Below are 17544 nucleotides of genomic sequence, written 5' to 3'. Positions count from 1 at the left end.
TCTATACATAAATAGATCTATATATATGCGATTATAGCTACTGTTAATTATACAAATATTTTCATTATATTATATTTTCCATGAACTTAAACCAGCTCCTGCGGCAACAATTAATTTTTCATTATTAAACGTAGTTGAGTCTGAACAACCAGTATCAGCAATCGTGGTATAGACCGCCGAAGCGCATTGCAATGAATCACCTTTATAAGACCATTTACGTAAGATTTGGTCTACTGATGTAACTATTATTGTCTCATCAATACCTTCTGATATAGATGTGATTGTAGATGATGCAGCATCTTCAACAAAACTAAGGGTTTTAAAGTTTAAAGAACCATCATAAATTATTTCACTTAAAACAAGAGCGTTATCATCACCACCAGTAAAGACTTTAAAGTGGTTTTCATTGATCTTTTTCAAAAAAACAGCCTTAACAGCATTTTGATGAAGTTCTTGTTTTATAATCACTCTGTCAAACCCAGGAACTTTTAGACTTTGTGATTCAATAGCTTCTGATGCTTCGAAAATTGAAAAGAAACCATCTGTAGTTGTAGTTTGAATATATATTTTATCATCAAATGTTAAAATATCTATATTCAAGATACAGAATGTTGAATAAGTGTCACTTACTAATAATTCAAACTTAGCAGTTTCAGTGTTGAAATACCAAAGCTTAATATCTGAATTCGAATAACCTGTTGCAATCAAGAAACCTTCTTTGAGTGGGATTGAAGCAAAATCCATGATACGAACGTCAGGATTCTCAATACTTGGAGCTAACTTTGCATATTCCACAACTAATGGAATATTCTTATTAAAAGTATCCAATTTCCAAATGTAAAATTCTTCATTTGCAGCTGAACTTGCGACATACGTATCATTCAAGAACTTGATTCTTTGTAATCCAGAAACATGTCTATTTATATTCCATATGTTTTTAACAGCACCATCTTGATATAATTTACTTAAATTTAAAGTTGTATCTTCTGAAGCTGACATGATTAATCGTGAATTATCGGTGAACAAACTTGGAGAAATTGACACATCTCTGATTTCACGACCATGAGTACCATCATTAATTAAACCAAATCTGTCGTCTATGAATCTTCCTTTGAACTCAAATATGTTTAATTCTGACTTATTAATGAATAAGAATTTATAATCCAAGGGTAAACCTGTTGAATATTTAATTACTTTCCAAAGTCTGTTAGCACCACCACATAAGACATTTGTGATTTCCAATTGTCTGGTTTCATTCCAAATATAAAATGCTGATGATTTAAATCCATAAAGTATCAATTCATTATCTTTTAAATAACCACCTTCTATGAATCCTCTTGAAATATGATTTTTATGGACTATGGACATTTTAAAGTGTTGATCAAATTTGATGTACATGTAAATACCATCTCTGACGATGGTGAGTAAAGTGATTTCGTTTTCTTTTGACTCAATTATAGAAATGCTGGTTATAGAATCTCCAGCAGATATCTTTTTATGAAGAGCCAGTAATGGGATCAGTTCTAGCTTTGTAGTGTTCAAATCATAAGCGGCCAATGATACATATCTAGAAGCCACAAACAACCAATTATTTGTAAAATCTATGGACATGCTGGTTGTGGTGAAACTTGTTTGATTTGGTTGTTCTAATAGTAAAATTCTCTGTAACTCGAAGATGCCTTCATCAAACTTGAATTCTCTTAATATGAATGGTATTCTTGGATTTGGGCAGTCGATGAATAAATAGTGTAAGTTGGAATTTGGTTTGCTAGCCACCATGAAATTAGTTACTTTATTTTTACCTAAGATCAGATCATCAATCCAAGATTTAGTAGGTTCTGAATCGAAATCAGTGAATTTCAAAAATAATAAGTCACCATGAACACTACATATAGTAACAACATTAATGTCCGAGAAGGATTGAATTAGACCAAAGCCATCCAACTTTTGATGTTCATCTAAAGATAAATCCACTGATTTGAATTTGTTATGAATTTGATCAACTAAGATAATACTTCCCCCAGAAGTTACCAATATTAACAAGTTTAGTTGTTCTAACTCCGTAAAGCTTTTGATGACCTCTTTCTTTTTAAATGCTATTTTGCATTGTTCAGATATGAATGAAAGATTATAATTAGTTAGTTGTCCTCGATTAGATAAGTCATGAAGTCTTATTTTACCATCAGCTCCTCCTGAAACACAAACTTTTAAGTTTGTATCATCAATATCAGCAGACCAGATATGTTTCCCTCTATGGGCATCTTCCCATAACTCTAACTGTTGTAAAGTCTCTTGGTTTGGGATATATTTCCAAATTCTTAAAGTACAATCTTCACCAGCACTCATTATTTTAACACCATTTGTAGTATCCTTAAAGAACGAAAGATTCCAAATTCTTGATCCATGACCCCAACCAGTAGCAAATAAGTGACCACTTTCAAAGTCATATAATTTGATTGATCTATCATCTGAACATGAAATGATATATTTTCCTTCAGAGTCAACTTTAACCCCAAAAATTGATCCTTCATGTTCAGTTAAGTTATGTAAAATTGTCTTTGAATTCAATTCCCAGATTATACAACCATTCATGACTGTTCCTGCTGCTATAATGACTTTTTCATCACTTATTTTTGTAATTGATCCACTGTATAAGATTGATTTTTCATTACAATGTATTTTATCGAGCAATTTGAAGTGTTGATCTGGTGATGAAACATCAAGTTTATATACTGTATTATGAGAATTTAAGATTAATAGTATATCGTCACTAATAAATTCAGCGGTTATAATCCATTCATTGACTGCCTTCTCTATGATTGCGAATTGATCAAGATTATTTGATATCAAGATTTTGAAGTCTAAAACCACAAAGGATCTCCCACCATTAATTATCACGTATTTTCTACTTGGACTTATTGAAATATTATGAATCTTATTTCTTTTAAGTACTTGTTTATTGAAAATAAGGGTAGTTTTACTATTTTGATCAACTTTAAATACCTTTAAAATAGAACCATTACCAGCTAAAACATATTCATTATGAATTTTTAAAGCTGTGACAGGACCATAATGGTTTAATGGAGTTAATTGACTTTCATTAAGTGAAGAGATAGGATTGAACCTATCCTCTAACGTCATTGAATCACAAGTTAATGATTTTACAATACTATTTGCATCTCTTGTTATAGAGATGCTTTTAAGAATTTTTTTTCACTCTTACGATCTAACCACATACATTTGTATACAGGAAATTTGTATTCATAATAGTTGCAAAAGTGATTTAATGTCAATATATTATGACCAACAGAACATATATACCTTGATAAAAACGGAAACCGATATACTAAAAAGATTGACAGTTAAACGGCAAAATATAAGGATCATTGAGGTAATCGAAAGTATAAACATCATCATCATCATCATCATCATCATCATCTGAGTATAGTGGTATGTTGCCCTCAGTTCTGACAATTGCAGTAAGATTCAAATAGTTAATACATTCTATAACTATCAAATCTAAGCTAGCATCAAAGTCACGAAACTCTCTAGGTCTGACCGTTACTGGACTATTATTAACAAAAAAAACATTATAATCACTTAGACTATCACCTAAGCATGTAGTTAACTCTTCATAACCTTCACCCATGGCAAATGCCACGGTTAAGAATGTGTAAAATATAATCAAGTATTTGAATAAGGTAAACTTCATTTCGCCTTAAGTATATTTATTATTCTGACACATATTAGTAAAATGTTGAAAGTCAAAATTCAAGTATAATATATAGATAACTAATGGTTAAAGAAATTAGCATGTGTCAATATATGCTTGTTGAGTAGATTAAGGAGGAACAGAAACCAATGACAATCTCGTCATAAAGGAACATTAAGCATAATGGAAGAGAGATATAGTAAATGACCAATAGTTTTAAGAAATTGGGAAAGTATAAATTATGATAAATCAAGTCATGTGACTTTAATCTTAATGATGAATTTATCCACTACAAGATGATGTAAACGAAATCAAACGAAATCAAATATATATTAAATAAACCCAAATACTCTAAATAAACTATATATACCGTTTGTTGGTTTTTTAAAACTCCTTGGCTAAAAAAATGTATCCCAATAATTCATGATTCAGATGCCACTATACTATGCTGGTGCGGCTAAACATAACTAATAACTCATAAGAACGTATATCATGATTAGATAAACAACATTAGTAAAGTAAGTTCGTATGGTTGCTATCATTTTGTATGTCTTTTTGTAAGCTCTATAGTTATAAAGTTTATTCATATAATATCAAAATCAGTTGGGATAAGCTCAATATATAGCTAATTCAATAGCAACAATAATGTTGAAAATTGATATTAGACCACCACCCCTCAGAAATAATAGGAGTAATTAAAAGTAATTTAACGCAAATCTAAAAATATCAAAAATATTGCATTCACAAAACGATGAAATTGAAAGGTTTAACAATGTAACATAGCCGCGTCCCACATCACTATTGACACAAATCGGTAGTTAATTCATGCCTAAAAATATTGTTCAGATAGTTCATTCAGGCACAGCCGAATGATAACGTTTACAGATACTTTTAATATGAAATTTCCCCTTTTCATTATAATAAATAACTTACACATATATATATAAACAGACGAAGCCCAAAAATGTTATTTTAATTCATGACATACACATACATCTCTCTCCTTTTTTTTTAACAGCCATTTTTTTTGGATGTATTTGTGTAACATTTCCCAATTATTTAAACTTTGATGTTTCATAGAATTTCATTTCACTTTAATTCATTTCATGACATGTCAAGTCTAATTAACCAATTGTTTATCACTACTGGCATCACTATATTCAGAAATACCAACAGATGAAGTACATAATTTTGATTCTAACAGACCAATGATGACATCACCGTCAAATTCAGGATCAGAAGCAGCAGCTACACAAAGTATTATATCACTAACATAAATAGCAGGACCCCAGTATGTTGCAAATGTACATCTAGCCAAGAAACCTTTTAAAGCTTCCATACTAATGGTATCATAATTACAATATTCAATGATAAATGGTACAATTAAAAATAAACTCATAACTCCATTAGGTAAATGTTCATCAGAATTCTTCCAATAATGTGGAACAACTTTATAAGTAACATAATGAACTAATTGATCATAAAATAATCTTCTTAATTCAAGAGTTGGAGTAAATCTGAATACACCTTTAATTAAACGATCGGATTCTTCAACACATCCTTCTGTACTCATACAAAGTTGAAGTGCTTCTAAAGTACTTGCCACAATACAAATCCCTTCAATAAAGAATTTAGCAACGATTTCTTCATCAATACCTTCAAATCTTTTAACACCATTTAAAACAACTCTATCAAAGTTATAAATGTTAGGTAATTTGGATGGAGGATAAAATTTATCCGAATTTGAACCTTTAGGAATTAAATAACCAATAGCTCTTCTTAATAAAGTAACTTCATGACTTAAAGCATAATTTTCAGTTTCTAAATTTTGAATTTTCTTCTTTCTTTCATCTCTTAATACCTTTTGAGATTCTCTCATTTGCTTTAATCTAGCAGATTTGGAGATCTTTCTCCCTTGATAAAGTTCTTCATCTTCATCAGATTTTTTCTTGATCAAATCCTTAGGAGATTCTGAAGAACTAGCAGATGATCGTATGGAAATAGTAGGATCTATATTTAATGATGATACATTATTCACTGAAACGTCAACCATTTTTGCAAGATGATATATATAGGTAACAAAAAAAACTATAATAGGGTAAAGCAGCTCTAACAAACAAATTTAAATTAAAGGATAACTCAGTTAATTAACAACAAATCACTTTCTATAGCAGATAATCAATGATCTTTTGCTATATCCAAGTAAGTTGAATTGGATTTAAGTTGATATTTATATCAATTTGATGATTAGATATCCACTGTTCAAAATCATTTGTAATTTCTAATCAATTTAAAGATGGGTGAATCACCCACCCCAAAAAACAAATTTTTCTTTTTTTCGGATGTGACACAAAGTAGTAAGCCGTAGAAGAGGTTTCCATTTCTATTTACGATATACGTAATTAGTAAACTCACGGCAATGATCTAAATAGGAAGGATTATATATTATCTATTGATATATAAACTGTAACTAATAATCAACTACGATTCAAAATTTATTTTTTAGAGTCTAAAATTTGTTTTACGGAATCAACTACGGTAGTCTTTAAATCAATTAATTCAAATCCTAAAATTTTCTTAGTCTTTGAATTATCAACTTTAGCTAAATTACTAATGATTTCTTTACCATGACCTGGTTGACCAACAGGGATTTTTCCTTTTAAAGATGGGAATGATTCATTTAAAATATCAACAATATCTTGTCCTGAAAATCTACCTGAATTAAGCATCAATCTTTGATTAACTGCTTCTTTACTTTCAAATCCAATCAAATGAGCTTTAGCGACATCTCTAACATCAACAAAACCTCCTTTTGCTGCTGGAATAGCACCATCAGCCCCATTCTTAACAATAGCGTTTATGACTTCAGATGAAGTATTTAAGGAATCTTTAACCTCACTATCAAAAGCTTGAGGACCAAATACATAACTTGGATTAACAATAGCAAGAGTGAAATCTGGTTTTTCAACTTCAACAAATTCCCATGCTGCCTTTTCAGCAAATGTTTTTGAACCTCTATAAGCAGAAACCGGATCATTTAAAGCTTGATCCCAACTAATTTCATTCCATGAAGCTTCAGTAATAGTATGAGTATTATCAATTTCTTTAGAAGCTGTGGCAACAGCAGCATACGATGAAGTAATAACCACATGTTTAACATTCTTACCATGTAATTGGATTGCTTTCAAAGCATTCTTAGTACCATTGACAGCAGGTAATAATAATTCCTTTTCAAAATCAACGGCTTTAAAATGGAATGGAGAAGCAGTATGTAAAAATACACTAACTTGAGGATTAGCTTCTAAAGCTTTATCAAAAGCACCAGCTTTTTCAATATCTTCCACGATTTCATATGAGAACTTATCGGTGTTTAACAATTTCTTTAAATGATCACCTTTAGCACTTGATCTAACTGATCCAATCACGGTATAACCTTTAGTGATTAATAATTTAACAACATGTTGAGCAATAAACCCAGTTGCACCAGATACGAAAACTGTAGCAGTCATAATAATGAATAAATAAGTTAATAGGAATTGAGAAACTTGAAAAGTATATAGTTAAAAGTCAATTCAGTTCAATCCAAATCGTCATAAAGTGATTTGACATTCTTATATAGTTTTTCACTATTTTGACCCTCCTCCCCTCATACATCAGTTCTCCTCCAACCACAGTTTTATTTTGTGTCATAAATCCCAGTTTTGGAGGGAAATTGTCGTCAATTTCCTATTTGAGACTAATCCGGGTTTTGCTTAGCGGAAGTTCGTTCTTCAATTCCTCAAACAACAACAAACGTTCAATACGTTTCATTTACTCGTAACCATACGGCTATGAATTCTAGTAGTATAATGTTTGCCATTTCAAATTATACGTAGTCGGTGTGCTGATAGTTCGGCCGAGTTATCTACAAACTTCATGTACCGTGCCGATAGTCATACATTTTTATATATATATATATATCGTAATATACTATAATAACTACTTCATATGATTTACATTTCCATTAAATTTCACTTTAATAAGTCACCTTTGTTAATCACAAAAGCTTCAATTACTGCCATAGCGGCATATAATCTGTTTTCTGCTTCTTCAAATACAACCGAGTTTTCATCATAAAATACCTCATCATTAACTTCTTCTGAATGTCTTGGTAAACAATGCATGAACTTCCAATTAGAAGCAACCTTACCTTGTTCAAGCATCTCTTTTGTAATTTGGAATCCAGAAAATTGTTTTAATTTTTCTAATTTTTCCGATTCTTGTCCCATTGAAATCCAAGTATCAGTAACAATTATATTAGCATCTGCTAAAGCTTGTATTGGATCATTGACAATTTCAAATTTCAAATTTCCTTCTTTAGCTAAAGCTTGAGCTTTTTCAGTAACAGTTTGATCAAATTCAATACCCTTTGGAATAGCAATAGATACATTAATCCCTGATCTTAATGAAGCAATAGCTAAATCATTTATAACATTATTGGAATCTCCAATCCAAGTTAATTTCAATCCTTCAGTTTTACCTCCAAATGATTCTTTAATAGTTAATAAATCAGCAATAGCTTGTAAAGGATGATACATATCACATAAAGAATTTATAATTGGAACTGATGAATGTTGACATAAATCTAAAATTTCTTGATGTTTGTTGACTCGAGCAAATATACATGAAGTCATGGAACTAATAACCTTAGTAGTATCATACATTGATTCATTTACACCTAATTGAATATCATCTTTACCTAAAAACATAGGTTGAGCACCGAAAAAGGCTGCCGCACCTTCAGTACTAATTCTAGTTCTAGTTGAACGTTTGGAAAATAATAAAGCCACTAATTTACCTAATAACTTTTGATGGTTTACGGGGGAAGTTTCTCCTGATCTAACTATTTTTTTCAAGTTACCTGCTTTAGTCACTAAAGAGGAGAATTCTTCATTAGATAAATGAAGAGTACTAATCAAATGTCTTGGAGAATTGGTGGTTCTTAAAGTAGCAGTACTAGTAAGTAATCTCTTAGAAGTGATTGTTTTAACAGTCATCATTATATATCTTGCTTTGGAGAGTATATTTTATCAACGATTTATATAAAATTCAGCAAAGGAGAAAGAAAACGTTTATATATTTAAAAAATTTTCAATAATTATATTTCATGACTCATGACGAATCGGGTAATTAAAATTTGACTTAAGCGCGGTTCTGAATCTAGTTTTCTAACAGGGTCTCCAATTTACTACTAATACGCGTAAAATATGTCATTAACATTATATAGTTATACAAACTAATTTTATTTACCATTCAAATGAATCTAACTTTGCCTGTAATTGGATTTTGTCTTCATTAACGTCATCTAACTCCTTGTTTATAGTTGATAGTCTATCTTCACAATCTGACTTTTTAAGCTTTAAGTTTTCTATTAATTCCTTAATTGAACTAACTTGCTCTTGTAAAGTTAAGGTATCCTTCACCTTGATAATAGTACTCTTTTTGTTTAAATCTATATTTGAATCCTCTGCCTCACTTTCCAGACCAGAACCTATTTCAATATCGTATTTATCCGATATTTGTTGAAAATTTTCAGATACTTGAGCAGCTTTAGTAATTTTTAGTGGAGCATCATCGATGAAATGATCTTGTTTCATTTCAACATCACTGTCTTCAAAATCGTCTTTGAGTGCATCTTCTTCTTCATTAAAGTCCAATGATAGCTCATCCTTATATTCATCCTTCAAATCCTTTTGCAGTATCTTTATGGAGAATTTATTGGTTTCAATGGGAACATATTTCTTAGCTACGACCGGTGGTGGAGGTGATTTTACTTCTTCATTATCTCGAAGTTTAAAATCTCCTAATTCCGACATATTCTCAATGACAGGATCATTTTCTGGATCGTCATCTAATTCAAGATTGAAATTTTCTACTTCCATATTATCTATCTGTTCATCATTATCATCTATCTTATCGAATGAAGTTATCTTATTCCGTACACTTGACGACTGGAAGCTTTTAAACGGCCTTCGTACTTTTATGGATGACAGCTTAGTTGTTATGCCTCCCACAGGTTTCGGTAGTTCATCATCTTCATCTTGGTCATCTATTAGAAATTTAGCTCTTTGCGAGGTTGAAGTTTTGACTTTCGGCAATTTCCTTTTGAATTTTGGAGTTATTTGATTGATCGGCTCATCTATCTCATCTAATATATTTAGCCTATCTGTCATTGTATTAATTAGATGTGTTATATATGTATCATCGTTTGTTGTTGTTATTAAGTAAATTGTATGGCAAAATTAACAACCAAAAAAAAACGTAGTATGAAGTATCACAAACGAAAAAAAAAATTCAGATCATCTTGAAGTGAAGTGAAGTAATTATAATGATTCATACTTGGGAAAACAGCTTTAACTCTTTTTAATAATAATCAGCATATTCATCATCCAGCAATGTCAGATGTATCAGAGAGAGCTCATGTGCTCCATGAGAAAATGTTGGAGTCTCCCAGTTCAACTTTATTCAATCAACAAGAATTACAAGACCTACTTCAAATAACTAAACCAGTTGAATTATTGAATTTGGCCCAAGAATTAATTAATAGAAAGCTTGTTAAGTTAGTGAAACAAGGTGATGAATTGAAATTCCAAGCAGTTTCCGTAGCGGAAGCTAATAAGATTACCAAAATGACCGATGATGAAGCTATGATTTATTCTTACATTGAAGATTCAGGAAGAGAAGGTATTTGGACTAAAACCATTAGAGCTAGAACCAATTTACATCAACATGTGGTTGTCAAATGTTTGAAATCATTGGAAAATCAAAGGTATATCAAATCTATAAAGTCGGTGAAACATCCGACAAGAAAGATTTATATGTTATATAACTTACAACCATCTATTGAACTTACTGGTGGTCCATGGTTTACTGATTCTGAATTGGATACAGAATTTATTGATTCTTTATTAACCGTCATATGGAGATTTGCTGCTTCCAAAACCTATCCTACTGCATTTCAAACTACTGAAGATTCTAATCCAGTTCAATCCTCATACCCTTCAAATCATACAGGATTTGTTAATTTGGATACTATCATGGAGTTCATTACATCTAATAAAATCACAAATGTTGATTTAGTCATAAATGATATAAAATCATTATGTGATGTACTTGTGTACGACGATAAACTAGAGTTGATCATCCATACAACAGATACGTATAAAGCTACCTGGCAAAGTGTATTGGAAGCAGGATCTGGTAGACCATATGAAGATAAAGCCAACAAAGATGTTATAAACGAAAAATTCAGAGAAGTGTTGAAGCCAAAGTCATTTTCAATCTTTGAGCATTACTCCGTGTTACCAGAAGTTGAAGAAGCAGATACTACATATTTAGATGCTTGGTTTCAAACTTAATTGTAAGTAGTTTTGTATAATATAATATATATTAATTTTTTTAGCGAGGGCTTGAAAAATTACTGATCTCAAAAAACAACAATAAATTTAAAATCCATTGTAGATTAAACAGTTATTATAGAGTTACATCCAATTGACAAAGTTCAAATATGTCAGATACTCCAGTGTTGTCATATAAGGTACCATCCTCTCAGAAAGGTGGTAGTAGAGTGCCGTCTCAAACCTCAACTCCCATATTAAACAATTCAGCTCCACTGACTCCGAATATAGGTTCTCGAAAAGTACTGTCAAGAAGGAAAGCCTTACAAGAGTTTTATAATATATCTCATGACGAAGATCATCCAGGTTCTATAGATTCTAGTCTTAAGTCAGATACACAAACACTCTCTCCTACCCAAGATCGTCTGAATGGAGATAAAAGTGACATATTACCAAAAACCAGAACTCGAGCCAACTCCACAAAATTAAATCTCAATAACCCTGAAGATGTGGCCAATTTTATCAAGACAGGTAATATAGAGGATATCTTAAAGTTAAGAAACTCGATTACTAATAAGATAAATACTCATGCCCTGGAAAAGAAAACGATTATATATGATAACTATTATGAATTGATTAAATTAAGTCAAACTTTAAGTGATATATCGAATGCCATGCCACTAAAGGAGGAAAAAGAGTTGAATGGTCTTGGTATATTTCTGGAAAATGGTGCAGATGACTCCAAAGCAGCAATCAACGGGGAAGATTATCTTGATTCTGTTCTTTCAGATTTCTCAAACTTTCTTAAGAATGATGCAGTTGTATTTGATGGTGAATTTGAAGACGTGGTAAAAAATCTACAATCAACCATATCGAAAAGTGATTCTACAGCTAGCATGAATGTTATTCCAGATAGTAATGGAAATAAGACTTTGCCTGATGATATAAAGATAGATGAACTTATTAAAGAGTTAGATTTCTTATTGGATGCAGATACATCATCACTAAGTGATGAAGACAAATCAAAGTTTGTCAAATCTATAGATACTATGTTGGACAAATTAAAATCCACCAAGAATGAATTATTAATCTTACAATTAAATGACTTAAAGAAAAAATTTCAATAATATTACTTTTCATAAACCGTTAACTAACTACTCTCTATTTACAAGATTCCATCAACTGAATGACTTTTGAATTTCTTACCAGATCTATCAACAGCTCTGAACTCAAATCTACTACCTATCATAGTAAATCCAACACATTCATCCTCCTCATCTTCGTCATCATTGCTATTGGTACTTTGTTTTGGTAGTATTACATCAAATGCAAATAAACTCTTTTGTTTTGGAACGGCTCTGAACCCACCTAACATTTCTGATGGACTAAAATCGTCCTTGGTCTCATTCCATTCCTTGGAATCTTCTTTACTAGGTACACATATAATAAAAGAATGTTGTGAATCCCATACAACTATACCTCTTAAACCTACTAAATTGGAGTTTTTAGATTGTATAACTGTTAATAAACAACCATTATAATCAGCGGTAGATAATTTTGGTAATAATGTAGTCATACTAGGTATATGAAGAGGTTTTGATTTATCATTATTTGCATTATTGTTATTATTGACGAATAAAAGATCTTGCATGTAGTTTTGCCACAAGTTATTTAATCCTATAAATTCTTCATATTGGGGTATGCTGAATAATTTAATGAATTTTGATAATGGAAATGGGTTTGAATCAGAAGTTTTCTTTCGATTATGGGCTTGAATTTTTTTAATGACTTTCTTTTGATTATCCAAGGTTTGTTTGATGTACACTTGTAAGTCCTTTCTCGTATTAACCTTCCTTTCTCTTGTTATTATGCCAGTGGAAGTATTTGGTTCTGAATGTAATAATGACTTAGTCTTTGCTTGACCTTTATATTGAGTAAAATGAATAACTGGCTTTTGATCTCCAGTTAAAGAGTATCTGGTTTTCAAAAGTTCTTCAATCTGATTATCCGAGTTGTAACATCTAGTTAGTAGATGCCTCTCCAAGGCATTAGTTCTGTTCATTGTCTTTGTTTCTAAATAATAGTGAAAAACATCAATTGTTTAGTTTAAAAAAATTATAGGTCTTCGCAACATTTTTCAGTTGACGATTTTCAGCCATTAGATATTATTATTATATGACATTTCCTAAGTTATAATATGTTAACTATACTATCGAGGATAAGGTATCAAGCGCCGTTGCAGTTGGTACGATCATGTACGCCTTTAAGAAGATTTGGAAATGTCCAGGTTCCATTTCAAGATGATTTGAATTCAATGGAAGATGATGATTTAAATCTTGGTGATTTTAAACATTATGAAGAATCACCAGCAATGATTGCCAAAAAGTTAGAGTTATTACAAGAAACAAGAGAAGATCATACTAAAGATGTTGTGAATCAACTGTCTTCTCCAGAGATTACCCTGTCTTTGGAAGAATTTACCAAATTGAAAGAACCAGTTGTATTCGTTTCCAAATTAACCAATCCATATTTGAATCTAGCTATAGAAGATTTCATCTATAACGAGATGCCAAAGCCCGAGATAACAACGTCAAACTATAACAGATTAATGTTTTATATAAATTCTCCCTGTGTGGTTATAGGAAAGAATCAAAATCCATGGAAAGAAGTCAACTTACCAGTGTTGAATTCTTTAAGTATACCATTAGTGAGGAGAAGATCAGGAGGTGGAACTGTAGTTCATGATTTGGGTAATGTTAATTATTCATTCATGACTACCAAAGAGAAATTTGATAGGTTTACATTTGCGAATCTTGTTAGAGATTCTCTTAATTCAATTCCTAATTCAAAATATTTTATAGAAGTTAATGAAAGAGGTGATATAACCACCAGTAAACAAGACGATGGGATCAATTATAAGGTCAGTGGTTCAGCATATAAGTTATCAAAGGGTAAATCTTATCATCATGGTACTATGTTATTAAACCTGAGACTTGATGTATTAGGAAAATTATTACATAGAGATGAAACCAAATTGGGAGTAGTTGATTCGTCAAATTCTATTGATTCAGTAAAATCTAAAGTGACAAATTTGGAAATTACAGAGGAACAGTTCATCAATGCTGTTGCTGATAGGTTTAGAGATGAATTCGGCAATGCTATCCCGGCTGAAGATGAACCAATAACCAAAGATGAATACGATCAAGATGAATTATTTGGATTAAAGGATTTTGTTGAAGCCAATGCTGTTAATAAGACAGCTAAGATAATAACCATAGATGATAACATGAGTCTTCCTCAGACAGTGTTAGATGATGCTAAAGAGTTGAAACAATGGAGTTGGAGATTTGGATCCACTCCTAAGTTCAGTCATGAAATAATTAATAATAAATTTGGATTTAAAGTTAGATTCCATGTTGGTAAGCATGGTGCGTTGACAAATTATGAACTTTCATTCTTTGATATTGAAATGAGATTATTATCGGTTGAGAAGATCAAAGAAAGTTTTGAATTCCTTGAATTACATATTAAAGATAACGCTTTAGAGTATACCGGAAGTAATGTGGCTGGATTCATCACTAATGATATGATTAGTGATTGGGTTGGTCAATGTATCGATGGGACAATATAGATCAAAAAAAAAAAATTAGAGCCTGTAAATATATAATGAATCTAATGTATGTATTAAAACTATCTATAATCTATGGACCTTTTAAACCATGGTTACCTCTATAATTGACCACTTCAGGAGCTATCCAATCCTTTAATACTTCATCTTCATCATTTAATTTATAAACTTCAATACCTAATGGTCTACAACAATCAACCATTTTCAGACCTTGTAAATCATCACTGTCTTCACCCCAACCCCATTGAGATAAATCACCTCCTGGACAAGCACTTATAGCAACTAATAAATCTTGTTCAGCAAATAATTCAAAATAATCATCTTTAGAAGCAGGACATGCTTCCATAAAATACTGATCATATTCATTTAAACCAGTTACTTGAAATACATTCAAAACATCATGAACATCAAATTCAGTTAAACCATAAGGTAAAACCGCTCTTGTTAAGTTTGAATGACAATGTAAATCATTATCTTCTCCACTAATTAATTTATCAACATAAGGATCACATCTTGTACCCAAAGTATCATGAACTCTTCCACCCCATTCATCATGTCTTGCCAGTAAAGTATCGGCTGTGATGGTGACTAAAGGTCTTAAATAAGGTAAATTTGACCATAATCTATCAAAAGTAGAAACATGAGCAGAATGTAATTGTCTTGTTCTTGCAGCCCAAAATCTTTCTCTTGGATTATGAAGATTCCAAATGTTTAAATCACAAACTTGAGGACCTTGAGGAGTAGTTAAACGGAAGATTGATTTTGCCGGTATTTTAACAGCAATTCCAGAACGAGGTTGACATAAATGAGATTCAATTAATGTTTTTGGGGATGCGGCTAGTTTTGAATATAATGATTTATTGGCATAAATCTTTGATCCAGGATGAGGATAATAAGCAGCTCTTGGCTTATTAAGATTATAAGTTGTTTTTATAGGAGTTTGAGATGATGAAGCAGCATCATCTATGGTAGTTCCAGTCATATTAATGTAGTTATTACTTTAAACAATGAATTATACCATCAATTGATGAAACTTTTCACTATTTATATAATTGGCAACAATTTCCCTTTAGCGGTAAAATGATTGTATAATACCGAGATGTCGTAAAAGACCCTCCTCCACTGACGACATTTGATATTTTTCAAAAGGACGAGACATTCTTAAAAGGGTAATTGGTGCGGAGGAGGGGTATCTCAAATAGCCATGGAAATAATGTCTTGATTTTGATTCTGGGGTAATTTTATTTTTATGATTTTGATTTCCTCTCCCCCATTTAATGCCAAATTCTAAAATGGAAATTGGAACCATCCATCCATGGAACTAACAACATCCTCGCAATTTATAGATCATGTTAACCTTAAAATGGAAAGTGACGACTGTAAGCGGTAACCGGATTTACCATTGTCAACCTTTTTTACACTGTGATATTTTTCATTATCATTTTACTATGCTAAATATATATATACTGTCAGTAAATTCATTCTAATTATAAATAGAGTTTAAATTTCTCTTTAAATTATTTCCCCGTTCTTTTTCTCAAATTTATATTTATCTATTCACAAGGAATATCATTATCATCAATATGTATAAAGTTGCTGCATCTCGAGTCTTTCATCGTCAATTCTCTACTACTCAAATTAAACAAGTCAATTATGGTTTTATTGGGTTAGGTCAAATGGGTCAACATATGGCTAGACATATCTATAATAAATTAACCCCACAAGATACTTTATATGTTAATGATACTTTACCATCAAGTTCAAAAGCATTCATTGAAAATGTTACTTCCATAAACCCCGCTAATTCAACTCAATTACATTCATTACCTACTATTTCAAGCTTTGTAACTGATGTACATGAACCATTGGATTTCATTATAACTATGGTTCCAGAAGGTAAACATGTTAAAGCCATTGTTGAAGAATTGGTTCAACAATATCAAGCAACAGGTAAAGATAAATCATCCACCATTACCACTTTTATTGATTCATCCACTATTGATATTCCAACTTCAAGTGAAGTTCATGAATTTGTTAAAAAGGAAATTCCAAATTTTGATTTCATTGATGCTCCTGTATCGGGGGGTGTGGCAGGTGCAAGAAAGGCAACTTTATCATTTATGCTTTCAAGACCAACCAAAGAATCAATTGATCCAAAATTAACTGAATTAATTAATAAAATGGGGGCTAATATCTTCCCTTGTGGTTCAAAACATGGTACAGGTTTAGCCGCAAAATTATCTAATAATTACTTATTAGCAGTAACTAATTTAGCAGTAGCTGATTCCTTCCAATTAGCTAAATCATTTGGATTGAATTTAAAAGATTATGCTAAATTAGTTTCGGTTTCAACTGGTAAATGTTGGGCTGCAGTTGATAATTGTCCAATCCCAGGAGTTTATCCAGAAAATAATATTCCATCTGAAGTTGGATATGAAGGTGGCTTTGTTACTAAATTAACTAGAAAAGATTTAGTGTTAGCAACTGCTTGTGCTGAATATGCTGATAGATTCTTATATTTAGGTGAAGTTAGTAAACATTGGTATGATAAAGCTTGTGAAAGAGATGATTTGGCTAATAGAGATTTGGCTGTTTTATTTGAATGGTTAGGTGAATTAGAAAAAGACAAAGAAGGTAATATCGTCGAAGTAAGACAAAAGTAATCTTCTAAACAACTTTTGGATGCAAAAAAATATATATTTTTATGTCTATTATAATTTTATAGTTGCCTTCTTATTTTTTTACCACAAAAATGTAAGTAATATAATATGTTAGCATAAAAAACATAATACAAATGGTAGTTGAAGATTGAATCAAATTATTTTAGG

At 31.2% G+C, this 17544-nt stretch overlaps 12 protein-coding genes across 12 annotated transcripts; 4 read left to right on the top strand and 8 right to left on the bottom strand. All coding sequences in view use genetic code 12, as the record gives it.

Moving 5' to 3' along the window:
* Nucleotides 1-39: 39 nt before the first annotated feature.
* Nucleotides 40-3439, bottom strand: DFJ63DRAFT_317263 (uncharacterized protein). Its single transcript, XM_064906801.1, has one exon. It carries the CDS (start codon nt 3139-3141, stop codon nt 70-72), a length of 3072 nt encoding a protein of 1023 aa, XP_064763209.1. The 5' UTR covers nt 3142-3439; the 3' UTR covers nt 40-69.
* DFJ63DRAFT_311203 (uncharacterized protein) lies at nt 3347-3649 on the bottom strand (the record flags this gene model as incomplete). Its single annotated transcript, XM_064905717.1, has 1 exon — nt 3347-3649. One exon carries the CDS (start codon nt 3647-3649, stop codon nt 3347-3349), a length of 303 nt encoding a protein of 100 aa, XP_064763208.1.
* A 1183-nt stretch (nt 3650-4832) lies between these two features.
* On the bottom strand, nt 4833-5765 carry DFJ63DRAFT_333503 (bZIP transcription factor; the record flags this gene model as incomplete). Its single annotated transcript, XM_064907866.1, has 1 exon — nt 4833-5765. The coding sequence occupies one exon, from the start codon at nt 5763-5765 to the stop codon at nt 4833-4835; it is 933 nt and encodes a 310-aa protein (XP_064763207.1).
* Nucleotides 5766-5986: 221 nt separating this feature from the next.
* Nucleotides 5987-7472, bottom strand: DFJ63DRAFT_54986 (methylglyoxal reductase (NADPH-dependent)). The gene has a single exon (XM_064908909.1). It carries the CDS (start codon nt 7219-7221, stop codon nt 6208-6210), a length of 1014 nt encoding a protein of 337 aa, XP_064763206.1. The 5' UTR covers nt 7222-7472; the 3' UTR covers nt 5987-6207.
* A 250-nt stretch (nt 7473-7722) lies between these two features.
* Nucleotides 7723-8748, bottom strand: ARG3 (ornithine carbamoyltransferase; the record flags this gene model as incomplete). The annotated part of the gene is made up of 1 exon (XM_064904877.1): nt 7723-8748. One exon carries the CDS (start codon nt 8746-8748, stop codon nt 7723-7725), a length of 1026 nt encoding a protein of 341 aa, XP_064763205.1.
* A 126-nt stretch (nt 8749-8874) lies between these two features.
* DFJ63DRAFT_54120 (uncharacterized protein) lies at nt 8875-10050 on the bottom strand. The gene has a single exon (XM_064908896.1). It carries the CDS (start codon nt 9922-9924, stop codon nt 8998-9000), a length of 927 nt encoding a protein of 308 aa, XP_064763204.1. The 5' UTR covers nt 9925-10050; the 3' UTR covers nt 8875-8997.
* A 96-nt stretch (nt 10051-10146) lies between these two features.
* DFJ63DRAFT_285357 (DNA-directed RNA polymerase III subunit) lies at nt 10147-11109 on the top strand (the record flags this gene model as incomplete). The annotated part of the gene is made up of 1 exon (XM_064904891.1): nt 10147-11109. One exon carries the CDS (start codon nt 10147-10149, stop codon nt 11107-11109), a length of 963 nt encoding a protein of 320 aa, XP_064763203.1.
* Nucleotides 11110-11258: 149 nt separating this feature from the next.
* On the top strand, nt 11259-12215 carry VPS51 (Vps51p; the record flags this gene model as incomplete). Its single annotated transcript, XM_064905716.1, has 1 exon — nt 11259-12215. The coding sequence occupies one exon, from the start codon at nt 11259-11261 to the stop codon at nt 12213-12215; it is 957 nt and encodes a 318-aa protein (XP_064763202.1).
* A 38-nt stretch (nt 12216-12253) lies between these two features.
* Nucleotides 12254-13150, bottom strand: POP4 (RNase P/RNase MRP complex subunit; the record flags this gene model as incomplete). The annotated part of the gene is made up of 1 exon (XM_064907865.1): nt 12254-13150. The coding sequence occupies one exon, from the start codon at nt 13148-13150 to the stop codon at nt 12254-12256; it is 897 nt and encodes a 298-aa protein (XP_064763201.1).
* A 135-nt stretch (nt 13151-13285) lies between these two features.
* DFJ63DRAFT_333496 (putative lipoate--protein ligase) lies at nt 13286-14719 on the top strand (the record flags this gene model as incomplete). The annotated part of the gene is made up of 1 exon (XM_064907864.1): nt 13286-14719. One exon carries the CDS (start codon nt 13286-13288, stop codon nt 14717-14719), a length of 1434 nt encoding a protein of 477 aa, XP_064763200.1.
* A 35-nt stretch (nt 14720-14754) lies between these two features.
* DFJ63DRAFT_54443 (urea carboxylase-associated family protein) lies at nt 14755-15999 on the bottom strand. The gene has a single exon (XM_064908906.1). The coding sequence runs from the start codon at nt 15696-15698 to the stop codon at nt 14790-14792; it is 909 nt and encodes a 302-aa protein (XP_064763199.1). The 5' UTR covers nt 15699-15999; the 3' UTR covers nt 14755-14789.
* A 300-nt stretch (nt 16000-16299) lies between these two features.
* HPD1 (Hpd1p) lies at nt 16300-17379 on the top strand (the record flags this gene model as incomplete). The annotated part of the gene is made up of 1 exon (XM_064905715.1): nt 16300-17379. One exon carries the CDS (start codon nt 16300-16302, stop codon nt 17377-17379), a length of 1080 nt encoding a protein of 359 aa, XP_064763198.1.
* Nucleotides 17380-17544: the final 165 nt, after the last annotated feature.

This window comes from Scheffersomyces coipomensis, assembly GCF_036884675.1.
Source record: "Scheffersomyces coipomensis strain NRRL Y-17651 chromosome Unknown DFJ63scaffold_2, whole genome shotgun sequence".
In the NCBI taxonomy this organism is placed as follows: Eukaryota; Fungi; Ascomycota; class Pichiomycetes; order Serinales; family Debaryomycetaceae; genus Scheffersomyces; species Scheffersomyces coipomensis.
The sequence above is the reverse complement of the archived record's forward strand: the minus strand, read 5'-3'. Positions and strand labels throughout refer to the sequence as shown.